This window comes from Gloeophyllum trabeum, assembly GCF_000344685.1.
Source record: "Gloeophyllum trabeum ATCC 11539 unplaced genomic scaffold GLOTRscaffold_00004, whole genome shotgun sequence".
Taxonomy (NCBI): domain Eukaryota; kingdom Fungi; phylum Basidiomycota; class Agaricomycetes; order Gloeophyllales; family Gloeophyllaceae; genus Gloeophyllum; species Gloeophyllum trabeum.
The window spans coordinates 1,625,748-1,643,421 of record NW_006920413.1 but is presented as its reverse complement, the minus strand read 5'-3'; the positions used below and the strand labels follow the sequence as shown (position 1 = coordinate 1,643,421).

The window sequence follows — 17,674 nt, the reverse complement described above, 5'->3', positions numbered from 1 at the left end:
GATTCACCGCCTTTACCTGACCGGCACTGGCTCGATAATGATAGAGTTGCAATAAAATAAAATAAAAAGAAAAAGAAAAAAGAAAAAATGGGATTGGCTCAGAGAGCCATGTGGCAGTTGTGGCTTTGAGGCCCTTGGGACCGAAATCTGCGTTACTCTCGGGCCTATGCTCCACAAATCGCCCTCAGAGCCCCGAAGTAGGAACAAAGCAGCTAGTGAGTGACTGATTGCATGTTTTACCGTAAAATCCGAGTGTAAATACTACTAAAATCGAATTTGTCCGGCCCCTCCGGGGCCATACTAATACTCAACCCGTCCATCGTTCTCTGAGATATATCTCCTATAAAATGGCAGCTGAAACCATGAGAAAGTCTACAGCTAGTCCATGCATATTTTCTGAAGGCAATTCAAGCCCAAAATACTGTAATTCCTCAATTTAGGGTGCTCCGGGGCAAGTGACTTCTTATATCGAACATTCAAAGCAAACACCACTCCCCCACAATTCCACAAAAGAGTTTTAGCATTGAATCCGTAGTTTGCACGCTTTCCCCCCTCCACACCGCCTTACAAGGTCTGAATTACTGCGGATATCTGTAAATGTGGTGACACCCAGTCAGGCCAACTGCGCAGAGGATATTTCATTAAAAATAATTCTGTAAATCTACTGCTGTGAACTGTCTAACTGCTGCTGAGTGCAGAACACTTAGCATTCACTGCTCCATAAAAACTCTGCATGGACATCAAGGTCTGTTGGTATGATCTGGGGTAATGGATATCAAGCCGCATCTACCTTCATATATATGGTCTCAAGTATACAGTACACACAGGTATTTTACCTATTGTACTCGCGTACGGGAGCTCGTCCGACACCTGTCATGGCAGGCACAAATCGGGTTCTCGGGGAGAGCCACAGCAGCCGTTGTGGCGCCTCTGGCACAGCCACTCGATAACTCGTTGAGTTTGGTAGGTTCGTCCCACGAAATGGCACAGCCACTCGATATTGATATCGAGCAACCATATGCGTAACCTCCCCCGGCACTCACTCGCTTTCTCTCAAGTCTTTTCTTCGCTTTTCTTTCTTTCCCTCCCCGCTCACCTTCTCCGTCGTTCACTTGACTGCCCTCGCCGTCGTCGACAATGTCCGACTCGTCTGAAGTACCGACGCGCCCGCCGCCAGTCCCGATGCCCACCCGACAACCTCAGGCTTCCAATGCACCGCGTCCGTCCGTGTCTGCCCTGCTATCCAATCGGGGGCCCGGAGCGACTCCCATTCCCCCGTCTTTGCAAGCTAAAATGGCTGCGGTGAGTGTCTGACCTCTCCGATTCCCCTCGGGCGATTCCGTTTCGTTTGGCGGGACTTGGTCTTGTAAAGCGCTGTTCATTGGGCAAGGGCGATGTGCGTCGCTCGGAATCCGGGCGGTACACTGGCAGACAGTTGGGATGACTGGCAAAGGTGTGGATGCCGATGGCTGGCTGCGACGTGCCCGGGCACCGCCATGCTGCTTATGCATTACGGTGACACCCGCTACTCGGGGGCGACGGAATGTCGCGGTTTACGGATTATGGGAAGTGTCAGCTTGCCTTTGTCCGTCGGTGTTGCACGCGATTTTGTCGGATTGCTTCCTGCTTACAAAGCTGTCGGGGGTACCTGAAGTCCGAGAGGCCGTCAGGTCATTGGCTGCATGTCGTAGTATGAATTTCCTCTTCTGCAGGGCATGGGGACCCTGATTCGCGTGCATTCATTCACCAATGCACTCTGACCATGTCCGATATGATCTCTTCGAATTCGCTGCAGCACCTTACTAAGCATCCGTTATGAACCCCATTTTACAGATGGCGAATCGGGCATCCAAGTCCCAACACACAGTCGACTCAACAGCCGCAGCACTGAAACGCGCATCCCTTGCTGATAACATCCGACCGGCGGCCTCCGCGCCTGCACAAGGGCAGCCACGCCCACCAGCCGGGTTGGGCGACCGGAGGCGGAAGCCTAACCTAAACATTAGCCAGCTGATCGGTCAGTCTGGTGGATTCACAGGGGGTGCTGCGGGTGCTGGTTTGGGTGCTGGAAGTGTTAGCTTGGCTCAGGATCAGGACAGGACTAGCCCCGCTGTAAGGAGAGATGCTGGGACGCCGTTCGCGAACTTTCAGAAGATTGTGTGAGTACATGCGTGGCGCTCTTGTGCGCTCTAATGAGCTAACCGGCCCGTTTTTTCCTAGTGATCCTTCCGGCCGGCTTAAGTTCAGCGGGAAGGCTGTGTTACATGCAGCTGGTGTCGATTTCTCGAACGGCCAGAGTTTTGCCATAACAATGGACCAATTACAACTGTACGAGGACCTAGGGAAGGGTAACTACGGGACTGTCAAGAAGGTACTGCACAAGCCGACGAATGTGCCGATGGCGATGAAGGTGGGCAAAGCTTCAGTTCTGTTTGAACTCAATCTCACCTTCTGTTGTCTAGGAAATTCGACTAGAGCTCGATCAAGCGAAACTGAATGCCATTATCATGGAGCTTGACATCCTACATCGAGCCGTTGCTCCAGAAATCGTGGAATTCTATGGGGCCTTCTTCATAGAGTCTTGTGTGTACTATTGTATGGAGTACATGGATGCGGGATCCATGGACAAGCTACAGGCGTACGGCCGAGACTCACCTAGCTCAACACCTGTCGCGACCCCTACCGCTTCGACTGAAGAGTTGGCAGGTGCCTTGCAGCTGACTCCACCAAACACCATATACAGTGGAAAGCGCACGGGAGGAGTGCCGGAGGAGGTGCTTGCACGGGTAGTGGCGAGCATGGTGCGAGGTCTGAAGTTCTTGAAGGATGAACTACAGATCATGCACCGGGATGTGAAGCCGACCAACGTGCTTGTCAACCGGAAGGGTGAGGTCAAGCTTTGTGATTTCGGCGTCAGCGGGCAACTGGAGAAGAGTTTGGCCAAGACGAATATTGGCTGTCAAAGTTACATGGCGGTGAGTACATGCCCGCTCTCATCTGGACGCCCTCTAAATTTCGTGCACTTGTCAGCCTGAACGGATTCGGTCTGAATCACTGAACACCTCCCCCACTTACACCGTCTCCTCCGATGTGTGGTCACTAGGACTATCAACAATCGAAATGGCGCTCGGTCATTACCCGTACCCGCCTGAAACCTACTCGAATGTCTTCGCACAGTTGACTGCCATTGTGCATGGTGACCCCCCGCAACTCCCTGAAGAGTTCAGTGAGAACGCCCGAGACTGGGTTGCTCGATGCATGATGAAGCGACCCGAAGACCGGGCGACGTACAAAGAGCTGCTGGAGCACCCATTCCTGTTAGAGGATTCACAGCGAGAGGTCGATATGCCGGGATGGGTCGCAAGGGCTTGCGCTGCCAGGGAGAGAGCGCAGCAGGAGAAGGAGCGGCAGGAGATGCTCGGGGAGTCGTCATGAGCTGTGACGGCTATCCCACCGGTTTCACTCGGTGGTCTCGCGAGCGATGGCAGCAGGGTAGCCTTCCCTGGGATGTTCTCGCTTACGTTCAGGCCTGGAACTCTCGTCTGAAACTCGAATTGAATGTAATCTCGCGAAGCGCGGCCTACCTTCCAGGACTGGCCAGTCGTTCGAGTCGTTATCGTTGTCGTCTGGTGTCCTGGTCCCTCTTGGTTTCTCGGTTATCTATGTCGCTCAATGGTCTCGGATGTTCAATACAATCCGCCTTACCTCTCGGCTCTGTCCTCGGCAGTTTGTGGTGTCCTGGCTCGGGACCACGAAGGCGCAGTGGCTAGACGAGGCACGTCAAGATGTATTCGGCGCCGGCGCGGCGGTGGCATGGCCGTGACTTCGGCTGTCGCGCCTGTATACGAGCAGCGAAGTAATCATTCATACTCCATCAACGGACACTGTTCATCGCTGTACACTAGCCAATCTTTGCTATTCCTTCGCATCTCTTCTCCTCGCACAAACACGGTTCTTGCATGCTGCTCATGCTTCTTTTCTCTTGGCTGGCTGTCGATGTTGTCTTTTGGTTTGGTCCAGGCGGGTTTGGCAAGTTGGGTAGAGCGCTACAGATGGAGGTGCTGTGCTACTTCCTATTTATTTGGTACGCCTAAGTTACATCCATGAGACGCACACACACGATAGCGTCGAATAATATGTAATGTATGGGCATGATCACTGTATAGACCTGTACAATGGTGCAAACTTCTTTCAACTGCAAGTTAGCCTAGGACTGCCTCAGATTATCGAGTTTCGGCTTGAAAGATCCACCTGTGATGCGAATATGTCAGACTCGATATGTCAAACAGAGGCACGCATCCTAGGGACGGGGACATTCGGCGGGTGTGTGGCCGTCGAGCGTGGGCCAAGATTTGAAGCCAGACCGAAGATATTCTGCTTACCTAATATGTATACCGAGCCCAGCTGTGGCGTCTGGTATGCCTCCTTCAACCGTCTGTACAGCGAAAGCGTCGTACAAGAAGGCTCCGGGACTGCTAGAGCTCACAGACACTCACCTTCAATGGTCTCAGGACGGGAAAAAGGCTCCGAGCATAAGAGTCCCTTACGCTGAGCTCGCTTGTAAGCAGTTCGTACAGTTCACAATGGAACCTAGTTTTGCTGAACATACGCGTCGTATCGTTGCCTGTGCGTCCAAATTGTTGCGCATATAGCCTTGTTCTGTAGTAAGGAAGGCGCTGCGCAAGTCAGACTGAAAGTGGGTCTGGTCAGTGACGACGCTGGGCATAATTTTACCTTTACGTCGCCCCAACCCGTCGCGCTCTCGGAGCGAGAGACCTTCAAACGCGAACTTACGAATATCATTGCGCGCAATCGTAGCACTGCTGAGCCCACGACCCCAAAACCTGTCATTGCAACCAGTCCTATTACTCCGGTTTCAAATGGCCATCCGCCACCTCTGCGTCCCTCTGGGGCCGCCACTCCCGCTCTCCCGCCGCCCATTTCTAGAGCGGCAAGTGTGGTGAGTAGTGGAGGAACTCCAGGACCTGGAGGTGCGGTATCTGCATCCGACTTCAAGCTGAGGAAGAAGGTACTCGTGAACAACCCCGAGCTTGCTACCTTACATCGGGAACTTGTGATGACCGGTCAAATCACTGAAGCTGAATTCTGGGAGGGGAGAGAAGTGAATTTCGCTTTATGTTCCAGCGCATATAACCTCTTCCTGACATGCGGTATTACATCTAAAGCATTTACTGGCTGCTCAGGCTGCCGCGGACAGTCAGAAACGAGGTCGGCCTGGAGCGTTAGTGGACCCACGGCCACAAACGGTTGAGGGCGGTGACATCAAGATAGTCATCACACCCCAGCTAGTCCACGATATCTTCGAAGAGTTTCCAATCGTTGCGAAGGCATATAACGAGAATGTTCCCAAACCAGTATGTCCGCATTGCTCGCATACTGAGACTTCGCTTAGTGACATGAAATCTCTGCTCCCAGCTAAATGAGGCAGACTTCTGGAAACGATACTTCCAGTCAAAGCTTTTCCACGCTCACCGCGCATCTATACGGTCCAGCGCCACGCAGAATGTGGTGAAAGACGATCCCATATTCGACAAATACCTGGAGAAGGAGGATAATGGTATCATATTATTGCTGACACTTTCAATATTTTGTCATTTATCTTCGTGTAGAACTGGAGCCACGGCGACAGCGCGATGAAGAGGTCGAAATTTTCATAGACCTGGGTGCCACTCAGGAAGATCATGACGTGGTAAGTCCTACAGTACCGATTTCGAGTCGTTGCGCTAATGCTCCTTGCTGGCAGACCGGCAACGAGAAGGACATAACGATGCAGGCGGGGAAGCAGAAGGGGGTTCTTCCCCTTATCCGGAAGTTTAATGAGCATTCGGAACGTCTATTAAAATCCGCTCTGTGAGTAGAGTAGCCTGAGTCAACTCGTCTTGCTGTATACTCATTTTCCATTGAAGAGGCGAAGACGGTCCTACGACGAAACGCAGACGAATTGACGATGATGCATCACACGTACGCTCCATTTCTTGGATTTTTAGGCTTTCCCCAATTTGACAATTGCTGCCATTATTACTCAGCTACGAGATTACTATGCACAGATTGATATAGAAGATCTGCACGATTTGCAAGACACCACTGGTATAATCCTTGAGATGCAAGATCGACAGCGTTATTTCGAAGGTGGCATGAAGAGTGCCGCCTCGGAGGACGCCTCGAAACACGTGAACCGATTTCCTTGCCTCTGAGGTGATATCTGTAGACCCATGCGACCTTATAGGAAATTGATATCAAAGTTGCGTTGCGAGAAGCCAAAGACAACTTGCATGATTGGGCCGGAGCACTCAGTAATGTATGTGCCATACAGTCTGCGCATATTGATGAGGCTGACTCCAATATTGTAGCTCAAGCTAGAGAAGAAAGCAGCCGATGCCTCCGTGGTAGCCATGACCCAGAATGTCCAGGCTCGTCTAACTACTAAGACGCGGAAAAGTATGAGATACATTTTCTACACCGTTGACTCTCTGGTGACTTGACCATGAACGCCTTGCAGATGACATCCCTGAAGGACTGTTCCGCCAAATGAGAACATGCCAAACAGCTGCCAATGAATTCTTGCGGCAATTCTGGTCCTCAGTATATCCACCACTTTCGGACCTACAATCAGCAAACCCACCTACACCAGCACAGAAGGCTGCGAAAGCTGCTAAAATGGCAGGTTATCTTGCGAAGACGCATGAGAAGGTCGAAGCTTTGGTACGGACTGCGCATGCCGAAGGTATCGACCCCGAGCGCGTGCGAGTGGTAATTAATATCGTTCGTTAATCGAGCGCAGGGGCTCCGCTGATGCGAGAAACAGGCCATGAAGCCCCTCACGGACGCTGTTGACCAGGCTCTGACATTTCACCGCACCAGAAAGCCTGTCAATGCCAAGTAGACTTTCGTGCGCGACACCCCAGACAGCAGTCCCCATCCGTAATACGGTCCTAATCATTGCATTGTCCCTGACGTCCTTCATGAAGTATATTACAAGCGCATATTGTACGTAGTGAGCATCTACATGTAAATCAATAATCCTCAAGCAGGCTGTACACATACCATATTTCCGTCACCTAGTGTGCAATAGGAACAGGTTGTTTCTGCAACTGTGTGCCTCCAGACGTCGTGCACTCGTATGTGGTGTACATGACCAGCATATGTAAGGCGAGAGCGTAGAAGATGAATGCGTTTCGTGCTCGACGGTTGCCTAAGATCGCGCGAGTGAGCCCAAGGACGCCTCGCTCCATCGGATTGAGATTCCCATAGGCTCTCGCAGCCTCCTGGGAATTAACGGAAAAGAGTATCAGGAGGGGAAGTCCGCTGAATGAACGCTAAGAGACGTACCCGCCCGCGGAAAGCTTCGAAAGGATTCATAGCTTCTTCGTACCTCGTCCGATACTTACTCATGTCGTCGTTCAATACTCCGCCGTTCGCAGGTAGTGGGTCTAGGGTGGACGTGGCGTGCCGACGCGACGCTTCCTCGCGATAACTCTGCATGTAACGTACTTTCTCGTATAGCTTAAGGTTATCAGCTTGGAGACTCTTGACTTCGGAGCGTAACTCGGAGATGATCTGGAATTGCTTGCGAAGCTCCTATTGCGCGGCATCAATATGCGGGTCAGTATATTGGAAAATGTGGAGAAGGAGGCGGAGACGGACTTCCTCGAGTTCGGCGTTCCGCTGCCTGAATCTATCCCGTTGACTCGTGACGATGGGCAATATCGACGTGTCAGCCGATGAAGTGAACGGTATCGGTGTTGTCCTCGCTGGCGAATCCTTGCAACACAACGGCATCAATATGCAAGCTGCGAGCGCATCTGAACGTATGCGTACTTACCCCACTCGTCGTCCTCCTGCCCAAGTCCAATCCCGCAAGAGCGCTCTCCTTCCTAGACAGCTCCCCGGCGCTGGCGGCGTCGTCTGGCCCCTGGCTCTTGTGTCTATCCATCTGAACCAGGTCGTTCTCTAACCGCTCGTTCAGGGCTCTCTGCTTCTCCAGCTCAGATGTCGCATGGGCCAGCTCATCCTGCGTCCGCTGCAATGAGGCCTCGAGTTCTGCGTAGTCGATCTGGGACACCAGAGGGCTCGGTTATTAGAATATCTGTCGGAGTTAAGAGTATGGTGGCTTACCCGGAATTTCGCCAGTTGGTCCAAGATCCTCTTATTCTTGCTAGCCAGAAGTACTTCCAATGATTGCCCTCTATCTTTCTCTCCTTTATCAGCTTTCGGGTTTGGACTGGGTAGAGTCAAGCCGAGGGAATTCTCCTCCATGTAACCATTCATCCCCTGATTTTCGTCCTCCTCATCCTGATCCATACCGCCGAATTCAACGTACTGCGATACCGCACATCAGTTGTGTCGTATATCACCTGTTCAGACAAAAAATAAGGATAGCAATGACACACCTTCATGATCTCTAACTCTCTCTTAACCTCATCATAATCCTTCATTTCCCCCAGTCGGCTCTTCAGCCTCCTCACCTCCGCCTCCTTGCTCTCAACCTCCCTCTGCACGGCCTCCACCTTCTTCCGCGCCTCTCTCTGGACCTGTTCGGTAGTCTCCCGCTGTGCATCCAGTGCACGCGCAAGCCGCTCAGTCTCGGCTTCCAGAGACGAGACTTGTTCCTCCAAGGACTGTATGCTACATCACGCCACCCTAAGAATGGCGATTGGTGGGAAAAGGTGATACCGGGCTTACCGCTCGGAAGTCCCGCTGCCGCTCTTCATGTTCTCAATCTCCGCCCGCAATAACTCCTATAAACGGAAGACATATGAATGCTGAGGCACGCATTTTGCAATCGGAAATGCCCGAAATAAAACGCACATTCCTCCTCTCAACAGTGATGACCCGGCTGTTCGCGCGCTCGAGGTCGGCCACGAGCATGTCCATCTCAGCCAGCTTCGATATTGTCTCCTGATCTATTTATCATCATCATTAGCCTTGCGGCGGTTCGCAGTATGGCTCCCCTGAGAGTACGTACCTTGTCTCTGCGACTGGTCGAGCAGTTTGGCCTGGCTAGTCTCGACTGAACTGCGCAGTTCGCGCAGTTGGGTGCGGGAGACGGAGAGTTGGCGTTGGAGGTCTTGTTCGCTGGATAGGCATGGAATCAAAGAGCAGGAATAAATCGTCGTAGTAGCCACACGTAAAATCATGAGTGAACAAACGTGAGTACGGCAATATGGTTGGACGAGTGATAGGGAAACGCACCGCTCCTCGTAATTCCTCATCTTCTCGTCGTACGTGGCGTTGAGCTCATTCTCCTTCTGGGCGACTTTCTCCTGTATCATGTCCTCCATCTGCATGCACGTGTTACGACCGCTTCAGGTTTATTGTCACTTGAATTGGGCATACCACACACGCACCTTAGCCTCCAGTGTCTCGACCTTGCTCTCCGCCTTCTTCGCCCGCGCCTCCAGCCCACTCATCTCGCCCACTTTCTGCTTCAGCGAAGCATTCTCTTCGCGTAGGCGTTCTACGGAGGATTGAAGTTCCGCGGTCTCAGCTAGTTGAGCTGTTTGGTCCTGGAACACGCATCCAGTTGAGGTGGGTACAGAAGCAGGTAACAAGGGGAGAAACGGGACGAGACGTACGACTACTGCCTCAAGCAACGGATACGGGTCTGGTGCTTCGGCGAGGACTTTGTACACGTTTAGGAACGCGTTCTCCGCTGTCTTCGAGCGTTTCGTGAGGTTATCGATCTCGGTCTGGTATGCTGTCCACGTAGAACGCAATGAGCTCGCGCAGTGCCAGTATCTATAGCCAACCCGTACCCTTTAGTAGGCTCTTGAATCCTGTCAACTTCTCTTCATCCGGGACCTTCTTCCACTCTTCCCGTCGACCAGCGGTAAGCTGTGGGGTACAGGTATCTCAGTGGCTGCACGTACCCTTTGTCCTATCGGCCAGAGCCTTCCTCCCGACCACGCTCTCCTTCTGGTTCTCCACGAGCTCGATACCCTGCGCATCCAGCGTCTTTTGAAGCTCGGAGAAGTTGATGTCTTCGTGCACCGTCAGCTACGTCGCGACCCGTCTGTGATTGAAGAAGACTCACTTTTCCATGTCAGTAATGCCCCAGAGAAGTTGTCCATGGCTAGCAAGCGAATGCAGCTCAGGTGGTAGTATTGCAAGTATAGACAGGGCTGAACGACGTCAGGCGCACGTTGAGCTGCGCCGAGGTGTAAGTGATCCCGTTAAGGAAGGAGACATTCCATATTAGGATATCAATGCTAGATGCAAATTACGCTAAAGCTGCCTGCTAGATTACATCGGCTACCCCGCTTCGCATTCATCATCGTCAGTTATGGCATCCTCTGTAGAACGGCAGCTGATCGTCTTCGACTTTGACTGGTTTGTCTTGCGCTTTCTCATCGAATAAATCGTGTATGCAACACTAGTCCCTGAGCAGGTCGATGGCGGACCAAGACACCGACCGCTGGATATTCGAGGTTAACGCGCCCGATCTGCGCAGGAAAATGAAAAACCTGAAAGACGAGGTGCAGTGGACAGACTTGGTGTAAGTGGGGATTGTCTCGCCTTGCCAATCGTTCGTGATCTGCATCTTGCGGAAGAGCCCAGTCATTGAGGGAGTTCCATGAACGAGGGGGCAAGCGCCATCAGATCGAGGAAGCCCTTAGGATTATGCCTTTCGTCCGTACAACATTAGTTCCAGACCATCTACTCCGAAACTCACGAGTAGATACCCCTGTACCCCTGGTAGCACCCGGCCATGGTTCGCGCCGTTCAGAAGCTGAAGTCCAAAGGGAAAACTACCTTCCTCTGTCTATCCAATGCGAACTCCGTTTTCATCTCCACGATCCTCGCGGTATGTTGCTCGCCCTCCTGCCAGGCGTCGTAGTGCTCACACGTCCTCTCCGTCCGCAGTCCAAGGGTCTCTCTGAGCTGTTCGAAGAAATCATAACCAACCCAGCCGAGTGGGATCACAGCGGTCTCCTCAAACTGCGCAGACGCATCGCGCCCGACGCAGCGCGGCAGCACCAATGCAAAGTGGGGTGCTCGCCAAACATGTGCAAGGGTGTGTCCCCCGCATAGGCCACGCCTCATATTTCCGCTCACCGTGCGTAGGCGAAGAGCTCGAGGCGTTCCTTGAACGCCACGGCAAGCAGTTCGACCGGATCGTCTACGTCGGGGACGGTTCGAATGATTTCTGCCCTATCCTCCGGCTACGCACGTACGTGATTGATCCCTTGCTCCCCCCTCATCCAGTGGCCGAACGCCGTCAACCCGACGAGATATACCCTGTCTCGTCTAGTACAAACAGAACCTGACCAATGTCATCGCAGATCCGACATTGTCCTATGCAGAAAATTCCGCGGTTTAGAGCGGCGCATTTCGAAGGAGGGCGACAAGGAAGGCCTGAAATGCCAGATACGCTATTGGGCCGGCGCTTGGGAGGTGGAGGAGATCTTTGAATCTTTCTAGAGCGAGAAGAGGATAACCAACAGAGACATAGAAGAGGACCATGGCAATATAGCTAACTTACCACTGCTGGGTGTTCAACACGCCGTAATCACTCGTTCTTACCCATAACTCAGGGGACCTATCAGAACGCGACGAACACAGGCACGGATTACGTCCAGTGGCATTGGTGCGTCTGGATTTCGCCTCTAGAAGACACTGGAGATTCGCGCATATCTCATTGGATCACAACCTGTTCGAAGGGGTTCTCTGGCGTGCGCCGTGCTAATAAAACAACAGATGTGGGTGCAGGGTCTATTGGCAGTATGTCTGAACCACGAGTCCACACAGCCGTAATCCAATCAACTCAGAGACCTCCTCTGTACGGCCTCGGGGCCGTACGACACTAGAAGCGTTGCCGACCGATACCATCTCCCACTGACACTGGCAGTGGACATGACTAAACCCGGGGCTCGGCCTTTCAGAACTTCGGTCGCCATTCCTGCAGCAGGAAGGTTAGAGCAGCATTCAGATACAGCCTCGAGAAGTCCTCCTTCGAGAAGAACCTGTCCAGCAGGTACAGATCAGATATTGGGCTCGCTGGTTTCCGTGGCCTCCGATGATTGGTTTCAGTTGAAACATTCATTCTAAGTTATGTTCTGACAATAGGATGCCATTGGCAAGTCCGGCAGCAAGGTTCGTTGCGGCATAAACCCTGTACTTCCGCCTGTCGTCGGAAGATGCGTGCCTCCCCTCAAGTGGATCGTGCCCCATCTAAGTCAAAACAGATATTGCTTCAGACAACAGTGCCTGAATGGCATACATATGCGGGAATGGCAGATGGTAATAGCTTGAATGCAGACAAAATATAAGCGATGCGGAATGGTGTACGATTGCGAATAACATTGTCAAGAGCACATCTGGCTTCGGTCACGGATTCGAGAAAAAGATCAACATACAGAGCCAGCCCGCACTTCACCGAGGCCAAACGTCCATTCCACTATGTCTTCTACTGTCCTTCACAGCCCCCTGCCCTCCATCCAGGGCCCCAAAAGTGGTCCGCTGAGTTCCGACTCCGTTCGACGGCTGCCCAGACGCAACGACACCTCCCGAGTAGAACGATGGGGCTATGTTCTGCGCGGCCTGGCGCGGTTGCTGTGAGCCCCCACCCGTAGCGGGGTAAGGCTGATACTGGTCCGGCTGCATTGGCACGTACAAGGTACCGATATCGGTCCGGCGTTCAATAGAGTCGAAAGGAGATGTAGGACTCTGTTGCTGAGCATAGCTAGCGGGTGCATATCGGTTACCGCCGGAACCCGAATAGCTCGGGTTCGACGCAGATGCACCGAAGCTCGCATTGTCTCCTCGGGCAGCGGACCTGACGTTTGACATGATGGCATCTCGTCGATCGTCGCTCAGGAGGGCGCTGTTAGGAGGGCCATAAGACTGAGCCAACTTGGATGTTCCTGGCGGGTGATACCGAGCCTGATTGGCGTGTCCCCAGTTGTACAGCCCGCCTGCACTGGCCAGCTCAGCTTGCTGGTGCAGGTGTTCCAACTCCGGATAAGGCTGGGCAGCAGCAGCTTTTCCCGACTGCCTCCGCTCCCACTCCCTCAACGCGTCTTCGCGATTCAGGACCGGAGTTAGAGCATTGCGCCCTCCGATAACGTCCTGCGTCATGTGTCGAAGCCGCGCCAGGGCAGGAGGAACCGCGTCCATCTGATTAATCGTATTAGCCCTTGCTCGAGAATTGGGGTAGTACGCCGCGGCTGGAGGGTTCGGGTTCAGATGCTGCGAACTCACATTGCCGCCGCCGCCACTGGAGCCATGACTGGGGTATTGAGAAACGGAGGTATTGATAGCTAAGTGGCCATGTGATGATTGGTCGGCCACAGCCCGATGGCCATTGTTTTGGGACGAATACTGGTTCTGCTGTTGAGAGTAGTTGGGATTGGCGCTCTCCGGAGGGGTGACATAGGTGGAAGACGATTGCGAGTTGGGTTGCTGCATGTACGGGTTTCGTGCGAAAGCGCTATTAGCAGCCTGAGTGGCCGCTTGAGCAGTGTACGCCTGGTGTTGAGCCAGCTGTTGATTATATGATGCAGCGTCTTGGTAGGCCCGTTGGCCTTTAGGTTGAGAGGGGACCAAACCACCATAAGGCCGTTTCGGATCCGGTGTTGTATTCTTTGGAGGGGAAGATGAGCTATGGGTCGGTCGGATGTCTGTAGGGGGCTACGAAGTATCGTCAGGAACTTGATACGACGTTACCGATTCAGATTGGACGTACCTTCCATGGCCCGGTCCATTTCTCCCCAGTGATAAATGGATGCCCCCGTGCTTGTTGCGGGGTCCAACGTTCTAGTGGATTCAAGTTCAACAGGCCCATGCAGAAGTCGATGAACGATGCCCTATTTGCCATCTCTGGTAATAGTGTGAGATCAATACGAGAGCAGAGACCGCTATGATCGCACCTTTATCCACCTCATGGCTGCTAGCTCTAGATGACGAGGATTTGTACGGATGGATAGGTGCATTGTTGATGATATCCGGCAGAGTGTTATGCTTGAAGTACTGCTTCCCCGGCTGCTCCTGCGTGTTATGCTCACGCGAGTACTGCTCGATGCTCTTTAGCCTGTACTTCTTGTTCCCGTACATATCGGCATAGCTGTCGAAGAACTGATTCGTCTGTTTTCCCAATTCCAACATGTACTGGGGAGGCATCCTGAGGAAATTCTTAGTAGCATTTCAGCTGGAACGGGCGCATGACGTACCCGAGCATGTCCACTATACGGGTAATCTGGTTATATTCGCTCGTGCCCGGGAATAGAGGTAATCCCAGGAACAGCTCCACTACGATGCAACCTAACGACCACATATCGATGGCGGCCGTGTAAGGGTTCCCCAGCAGAACCTCCGGCGACCGGTAAAACCGAGACTGAATGTAAGTATACACAGTCTGGCGTTCATGGCACGCCGACCCAAAGTCAATCACTTTAATCTGTGGCGACGAAAGTCTAGCAAAACAAAATCAGAAAACACGCCGAACGTCGAAGAGGATGTCCTCACGATTTCAGCAGAATATTTTCAGGCTTCAAGTCGCAGTGTATTAACCGCGCTTCCTTGAGCACAGTCAGAGCATCAAGTAACTGCGCGGCAAACACTTTGACCAGCTGGGTGCTCAGACCCTGGAACTGGTTTTGCTTGATGAGCTCGTACAAATTCGACGAGAGCAACTCGAAAACAAGGCACAAGTGATTCCGGTGGATAAAGGAATCATGCAACCGCAGGATGTGATGTTCGTCGTTCGGATCGCATTGGTTGTTCAGCTGCCAGATCATAGATCATCAGAATAAGGCAGTATGTATACAAAACCCATGCTCACGAGCTCTAAGATGGTGACTTCCATCATGCTCTGATTGAAATACGCGGGCTTATTCTTCACCACCTTGACCGCCACAACTTCATGGGTCTTCATATTCTGGCACTTTACCACCTGTCCGAACGTTCCCTGGCCAAGGACGTCCAGAATCAAATACCTGTGTAGTCAAGTCGGGGCGCCATTCGTCAATATACGCTACACAAGCCAAACGACGTTCACCACGCACTTGTGCCCTTCCTCAGTGCCCAGCCAGTCGTTCACATAGAGGATATAGTCGTAGTCCTCGTTATCGTACCCATCGTTATGTACCGGCTTGCTCGGCTTGGTCAGCACTCGCCGTGGATTATGCGTAGACTCATAGCGAAATTGAGGGTTGCATATGTGGTAGGTATCCACGAGGTTTGTCGTAAGCTGTCTGAGTGGCTACAACAACAGGGTGAGTTGGGATTCCGGGCATGATCACGTTTCAGTAGGATTATAAAGGCACAAGACGTACCGACAGGAAGTTACCATCCGAGTCAATCCTCCTTCCCGCAGGCTGTGGGTTCACATTCGGCCTCAAATCTCTCTGATCCCTTACCCTCCTGAACCCCGACGTCCTCTGCGCATGCTTGGCCGACGGGCCATCCACCATCATACTCTGATCGTCCTGCTGATAATAATTCCCGATCGGGCTATGCGAATGGGAGAACCCAAGCGGGCTTGCCGGCGTCGACAGCGACGACGGCCGGATATACGGCTGGGGGCTGAGATGCTGCGGGGGCGGGCCCGCGTTCGCGGGCGTAGAGGTATCCATCGGGTACGTGCCGCCGTACACCGAGTTCGTATTGGGCGGCGAGTAGGGCGACGGGATGCCGGAGCCGGCGCTGTAGTCCTCCACCTTGACGGTCCCGCTCTGCGTGCGGGCGTGCGAGTAGGCGGAGGAGCTGGATCCCGTGGGATAGGCGTACGACGCGCTTGTGGGCGAGTACGGCGACTGCGACTGCGAGTGCGGCGCGTACGGGTCGAGCAGCGCGGGGTTCGACGAGCCGCTGCGGTGTGGCGAGCGCGGGAGGCGGGCGGACGTGCTGGCGTCGTGCTGGGTCTGCGAGCGTTTCGGGGCCTGCGCGCCGCCGCTAAAGTACATATCCTGGTACGAGTCGCTCGCGGCGGCGGTCGGCGGCTCGGACGCGGGCGCGAGGGGCGGTGATGTTTGGTACGCGGGGTAGAAGGAGCCGGGCAGGGGCGGCGGCCGGTGCTGCGCAGAAGAAGAGGAGGTCGCGCTGTGCTGGTCGGTGTCGACGCCGAACGCGCCCTCTAGGTCATCCGCGGGGTGGTGCTGGTGCCTGCGCCTCGTCGTGGCGCCGCCGAGCGACGTGCTGCGCGCGAGCGAGCTCCCGTACGGTGACGCCGCGCCAAACGCTCCTGATCCCAAGCCTCCGATCCCTCCTAAGTGGTGAGAAGAATGCCCGGTCTCCTGGTCGACGAGCTGGGCGATGCGGGGCGGGCGGCTGGTGCTGCCCGACGTCGAGGCGGCGTGGTTGAGAGGCGGGAGACGGTGGGCTAGAGACGGGCCCCCAGATGGCGGTGGCGGCGGCGGCGGGGCGGCGGGATGGTTGTGATAGAGATAGGCGTTGCTGTTGCTGCCGTTGTTGGCGGCGGCGGCGGCCTGGGCGGCCTGGGCTGACGACGAGAGGTCGTAGGACGTCGGGAGTGGTGGCGGAAGGTGAGGCTGCCAGCGAGGAAGATCAAAGTCGTCGTTTGTTCCCGTCATGTAGGCCAGTTCAGGTTCCGACATATTCCCAATTTCCGTGTCTGGCAGTGTCGTCGTCGTCGTCGTCCTGGGCAGGCACGGCAGTCGTGGGCGCCGTCGCTGGCGTCGAATCGATGGTGCTGGTCGTCGGCGGCGGCCTCGCGTCACGGTTAGTCCAGGTGCAGGTTTGATCTCAGAGATGGCTTGCAGATGCGTTATTGATTGGAATATCGGCCACAAGGCGTGTCGTGACACATCTTATACACGGCCTCAAGCCACAGCTCCCAGCCTTGTTGCATTTCTAGTCTCATGTTTCTACTATACAACCACGCAGCATGCGACGCTGATAGCCAGCCTAATACTACCGTTCCAAGTAAATACACGCAGCATGAGGCATGTTACGACTGCTCGGCTACTGAAGCTGCTCCATCTCTTTGAGGGCACCGACGATGGCCCTCTCCACCGCGAGAAGCAGCCTTGGCGCCTGGCCCAGGGAGACAAAGGCTGGCGGCACGTCAATCGATAAGAATATCTGTTTCTTGAAACGCGTTGCTGCGTGCGGGACAGCCGGACCAGGGTAGGTGCCGGATAGCAGGCGTACCGGGGATCAGGTGCAGACAATACGCTCATCAGACAAGGTTCACGGGCAGCAGATATGAACAGGGCAATCACCCAGACGCTGAGCCATGGCAAGCGCGAAATCCGCATTGGGGGAAGCGAAGATGGACGTGCCCGAGGCCTGCGAGGCCGACTTTGGACGGCGAACGACGAGTCAGATGGGAGAGTTATGGGGTGCGCCAGGGTCCATCGCAGAGCTGTATGCACGTACGCTGATTGGGGGCATGGCGCATGCCCAATCTTTAGCCAGAGATCCGTGCAAAGGTGCTGTATCAACTTCTTCGGACGGGCCTTCGGTCGTGCCGACCCATAGCATGTACGACCCAACCAGACGCGTTACCTGCAGCGCCAGCGCGGGCAGCGTCGAGTCGGACGGCGGAACGTACTTTGTCTCGACGTGGATGGACGGCGCTGTCGTGGACGACATGGCCGAATGCAAAGTCGAGGAGATGCAGTCACTGACGCGCAAAGGTCCCTCGTGGACCTTGTCCTCCCACGGACCAATATACGTCGATCCCTGATCGAGC

General features: G+C 54.0%; 8 protein-coding genes across 8 annotated transcripts; 3 read left to right on the top strand and 5 right to left on the bottom strand.

The window, feature by feature from the left end:
• The first annotated feature begins 1,036 nt into the window (after positions 1-1,036).
• Positions 1,037-4,182, top strand: GLOTRDRAFT_74025 (kinase-like protein). Its single transcript, XM_007866244.1, has 5 exons — positions 1,037-1,302; positions 1,834-2,159; positions 2,221-2,410; positions 2,463-2,975; positions 3,031-4,182. The coding sequence occupies exons 1-5, from the start codon at positions 1,138-1,140 to the stop codon at positions 3,433-3,435; spliced, it is 1,599 nt and encodes a 532-aa protein (XP_007864435.1). The 5' UTR covers positions 1,037-1,137; the 3' UTR covers positions 3,436-4,182.
• A 236-nt stretch (positions 4,183-4,418) lies between these two features.
• Positions 4,419-6,904, top strand: GLOTRDRAFT_115299 (uncharacterized protein; the record flags this gene model as incomplete). Its single annotated transcript, XM_007866243.1, has 12 exons — positions 4,419-4,560; positions 4,653-5,122; positions 5,187-5,375; positions 5,437-5,578; positions 5,631-5,710; positions 5,765-5,871; positions 5,928-5,982; positions 6,048-6,191; positions 6,248-6,319; positions 6,372-6,459; positions 6,521-6,771; positions 6,827-6,904. 12 exons carry the CDS (start codon positions 4,419-4,421, stop codon positions 6,902-6,904), a joined length of 1,818 nt encoding a protein of 605 aa, XP_007864434.1.
• On the bottom strand, positions 6,824-8,596 carry GLOTRDRAFT_58591 (uncharacterized protein). The gene is made up of 6 exons (XM_007866242.1): positions 8,412-8,596; positions 8,137-8,340; positions 7,844-8,074; positions 7,666-7,782; positions 7,351-7,599; positions 6,824-7,286 (listed from the first exon to the last, which is right to left on the bottom strand). The coding sequence occupies exons 1-6, from the start codon at positions 8,454-8,456 to the stop codon at positions 7,080-7,082; spliced, it is 1,053 nt and encodes a 350-aa protein (XP_007864433.1). The 5' UTR covers positions 8,457-8,596; the 3' UTR covers positions 6,824-7,079.
• A 328-nt stretch (positions 8,597-8,924) lies between these two features.
• GLOTRDRAFT_38821 (uncharacterized protein) lies at positions 8,925-9,527 on the bottom strand (the record flags this gene model as incomplete). Its single annotated transcript, XM_007865780.1, has 3 exons — positions 8,925-9,096; positions 9,214-9,302; positions 9,369-9,527. Coding segments are annotated over 3 exons (420 nt in total), but the record flags the coding sequence as incomplete, so codon positions are not given.
• A 346-nt stretch (positions 9,528-9,873) lies between these two features.
• On the bottom strand, positions 9,874-10,091 carry GLOTRDRAFT_37826 (uncharacterized protein; the record flags this gene model as incomplete). Its single annotated transcript, XM_007865716.1, has 2 exons — positions 9,874-10,001; positions 10,055-10,091. 2 exons carry the CDS (start codon positions 10,089-10,091, stop codon positions 9,874-9,876), a joined length of 165 nt encoding a protein of 54 aa, XP_007863907.1.
• A 209-nt stretch (positions 10,092-10,300) lies between these two features.
• On the top strand, positions 10,301-11,598 carry GLOTRDRAFT_58585 (uncharacterized protein; the record flags this gene model as incomplete). The annotated part of the gene is made up of 7 exons (XM_007866241.1): positions 10,301-10,350; positions 10,409-10,516; positions 10,572-10,650; positions 10,721-10,825; positions 10,885-11,035; positions 11,086-11,191; positions 11,304-11,598. The coding sequence occupies 7 exons, from the start codon at positions 10,304-10,306 to the stop codon at positions 11,440-11,442; spliced, it is 735 nt and encodes a 244-aa protein (XP_007864432.1). The 3' UTR covers positions 11,443-11,598.
• Positions 11,599-13,690: 2,092 nt separating this feature from the next.
• Positions 13,691-15,434, bottom strand: GLOTRDRAFT_39188 (kinase-like protein; the record flags this gene model as incomplete). The annotated part of the gene is made up of 7 exons (XM_007865800.1): positions 13,691-13,839; positions 13,890-14,140; positions 14,190-14,432; positions 14,485-14,744; positions 14,801-14,954; positions 15,024-15,220; positions 15,294-15,434. 7 exons carry the CDS (start codon positions 15,432-15,434, stop codon positions 13,691-13,693), a joined length of 1,395 nt encoding a protein of 464 aa, XP_007863991.1.
• A 1,348-nt stretch (positions 15,435-16,782) lies between these two features.
• On the bottom strand, positions 16,783-17,574 carry GLOTRDRAFT_58578 (uncharacterized protein; the record flags this gene model as incomplete). The annotated part of the gene is made up of 3 exons (XM_007866240.1): positions 16,783-17,081; positions 17,202-17,280; positions 17,359-17,574. 3 exons carry the CDS (start codon positions 17,572-17,574, stop codon positions 16,942-16,944), a joined length of 435 nt encoding a protein of 144 aa, XP_007864431.1. The 3' UTR covers positions 16,783-16,941.
• Positions 17,575-17,674: the final 100 nt, after the last annotated feature.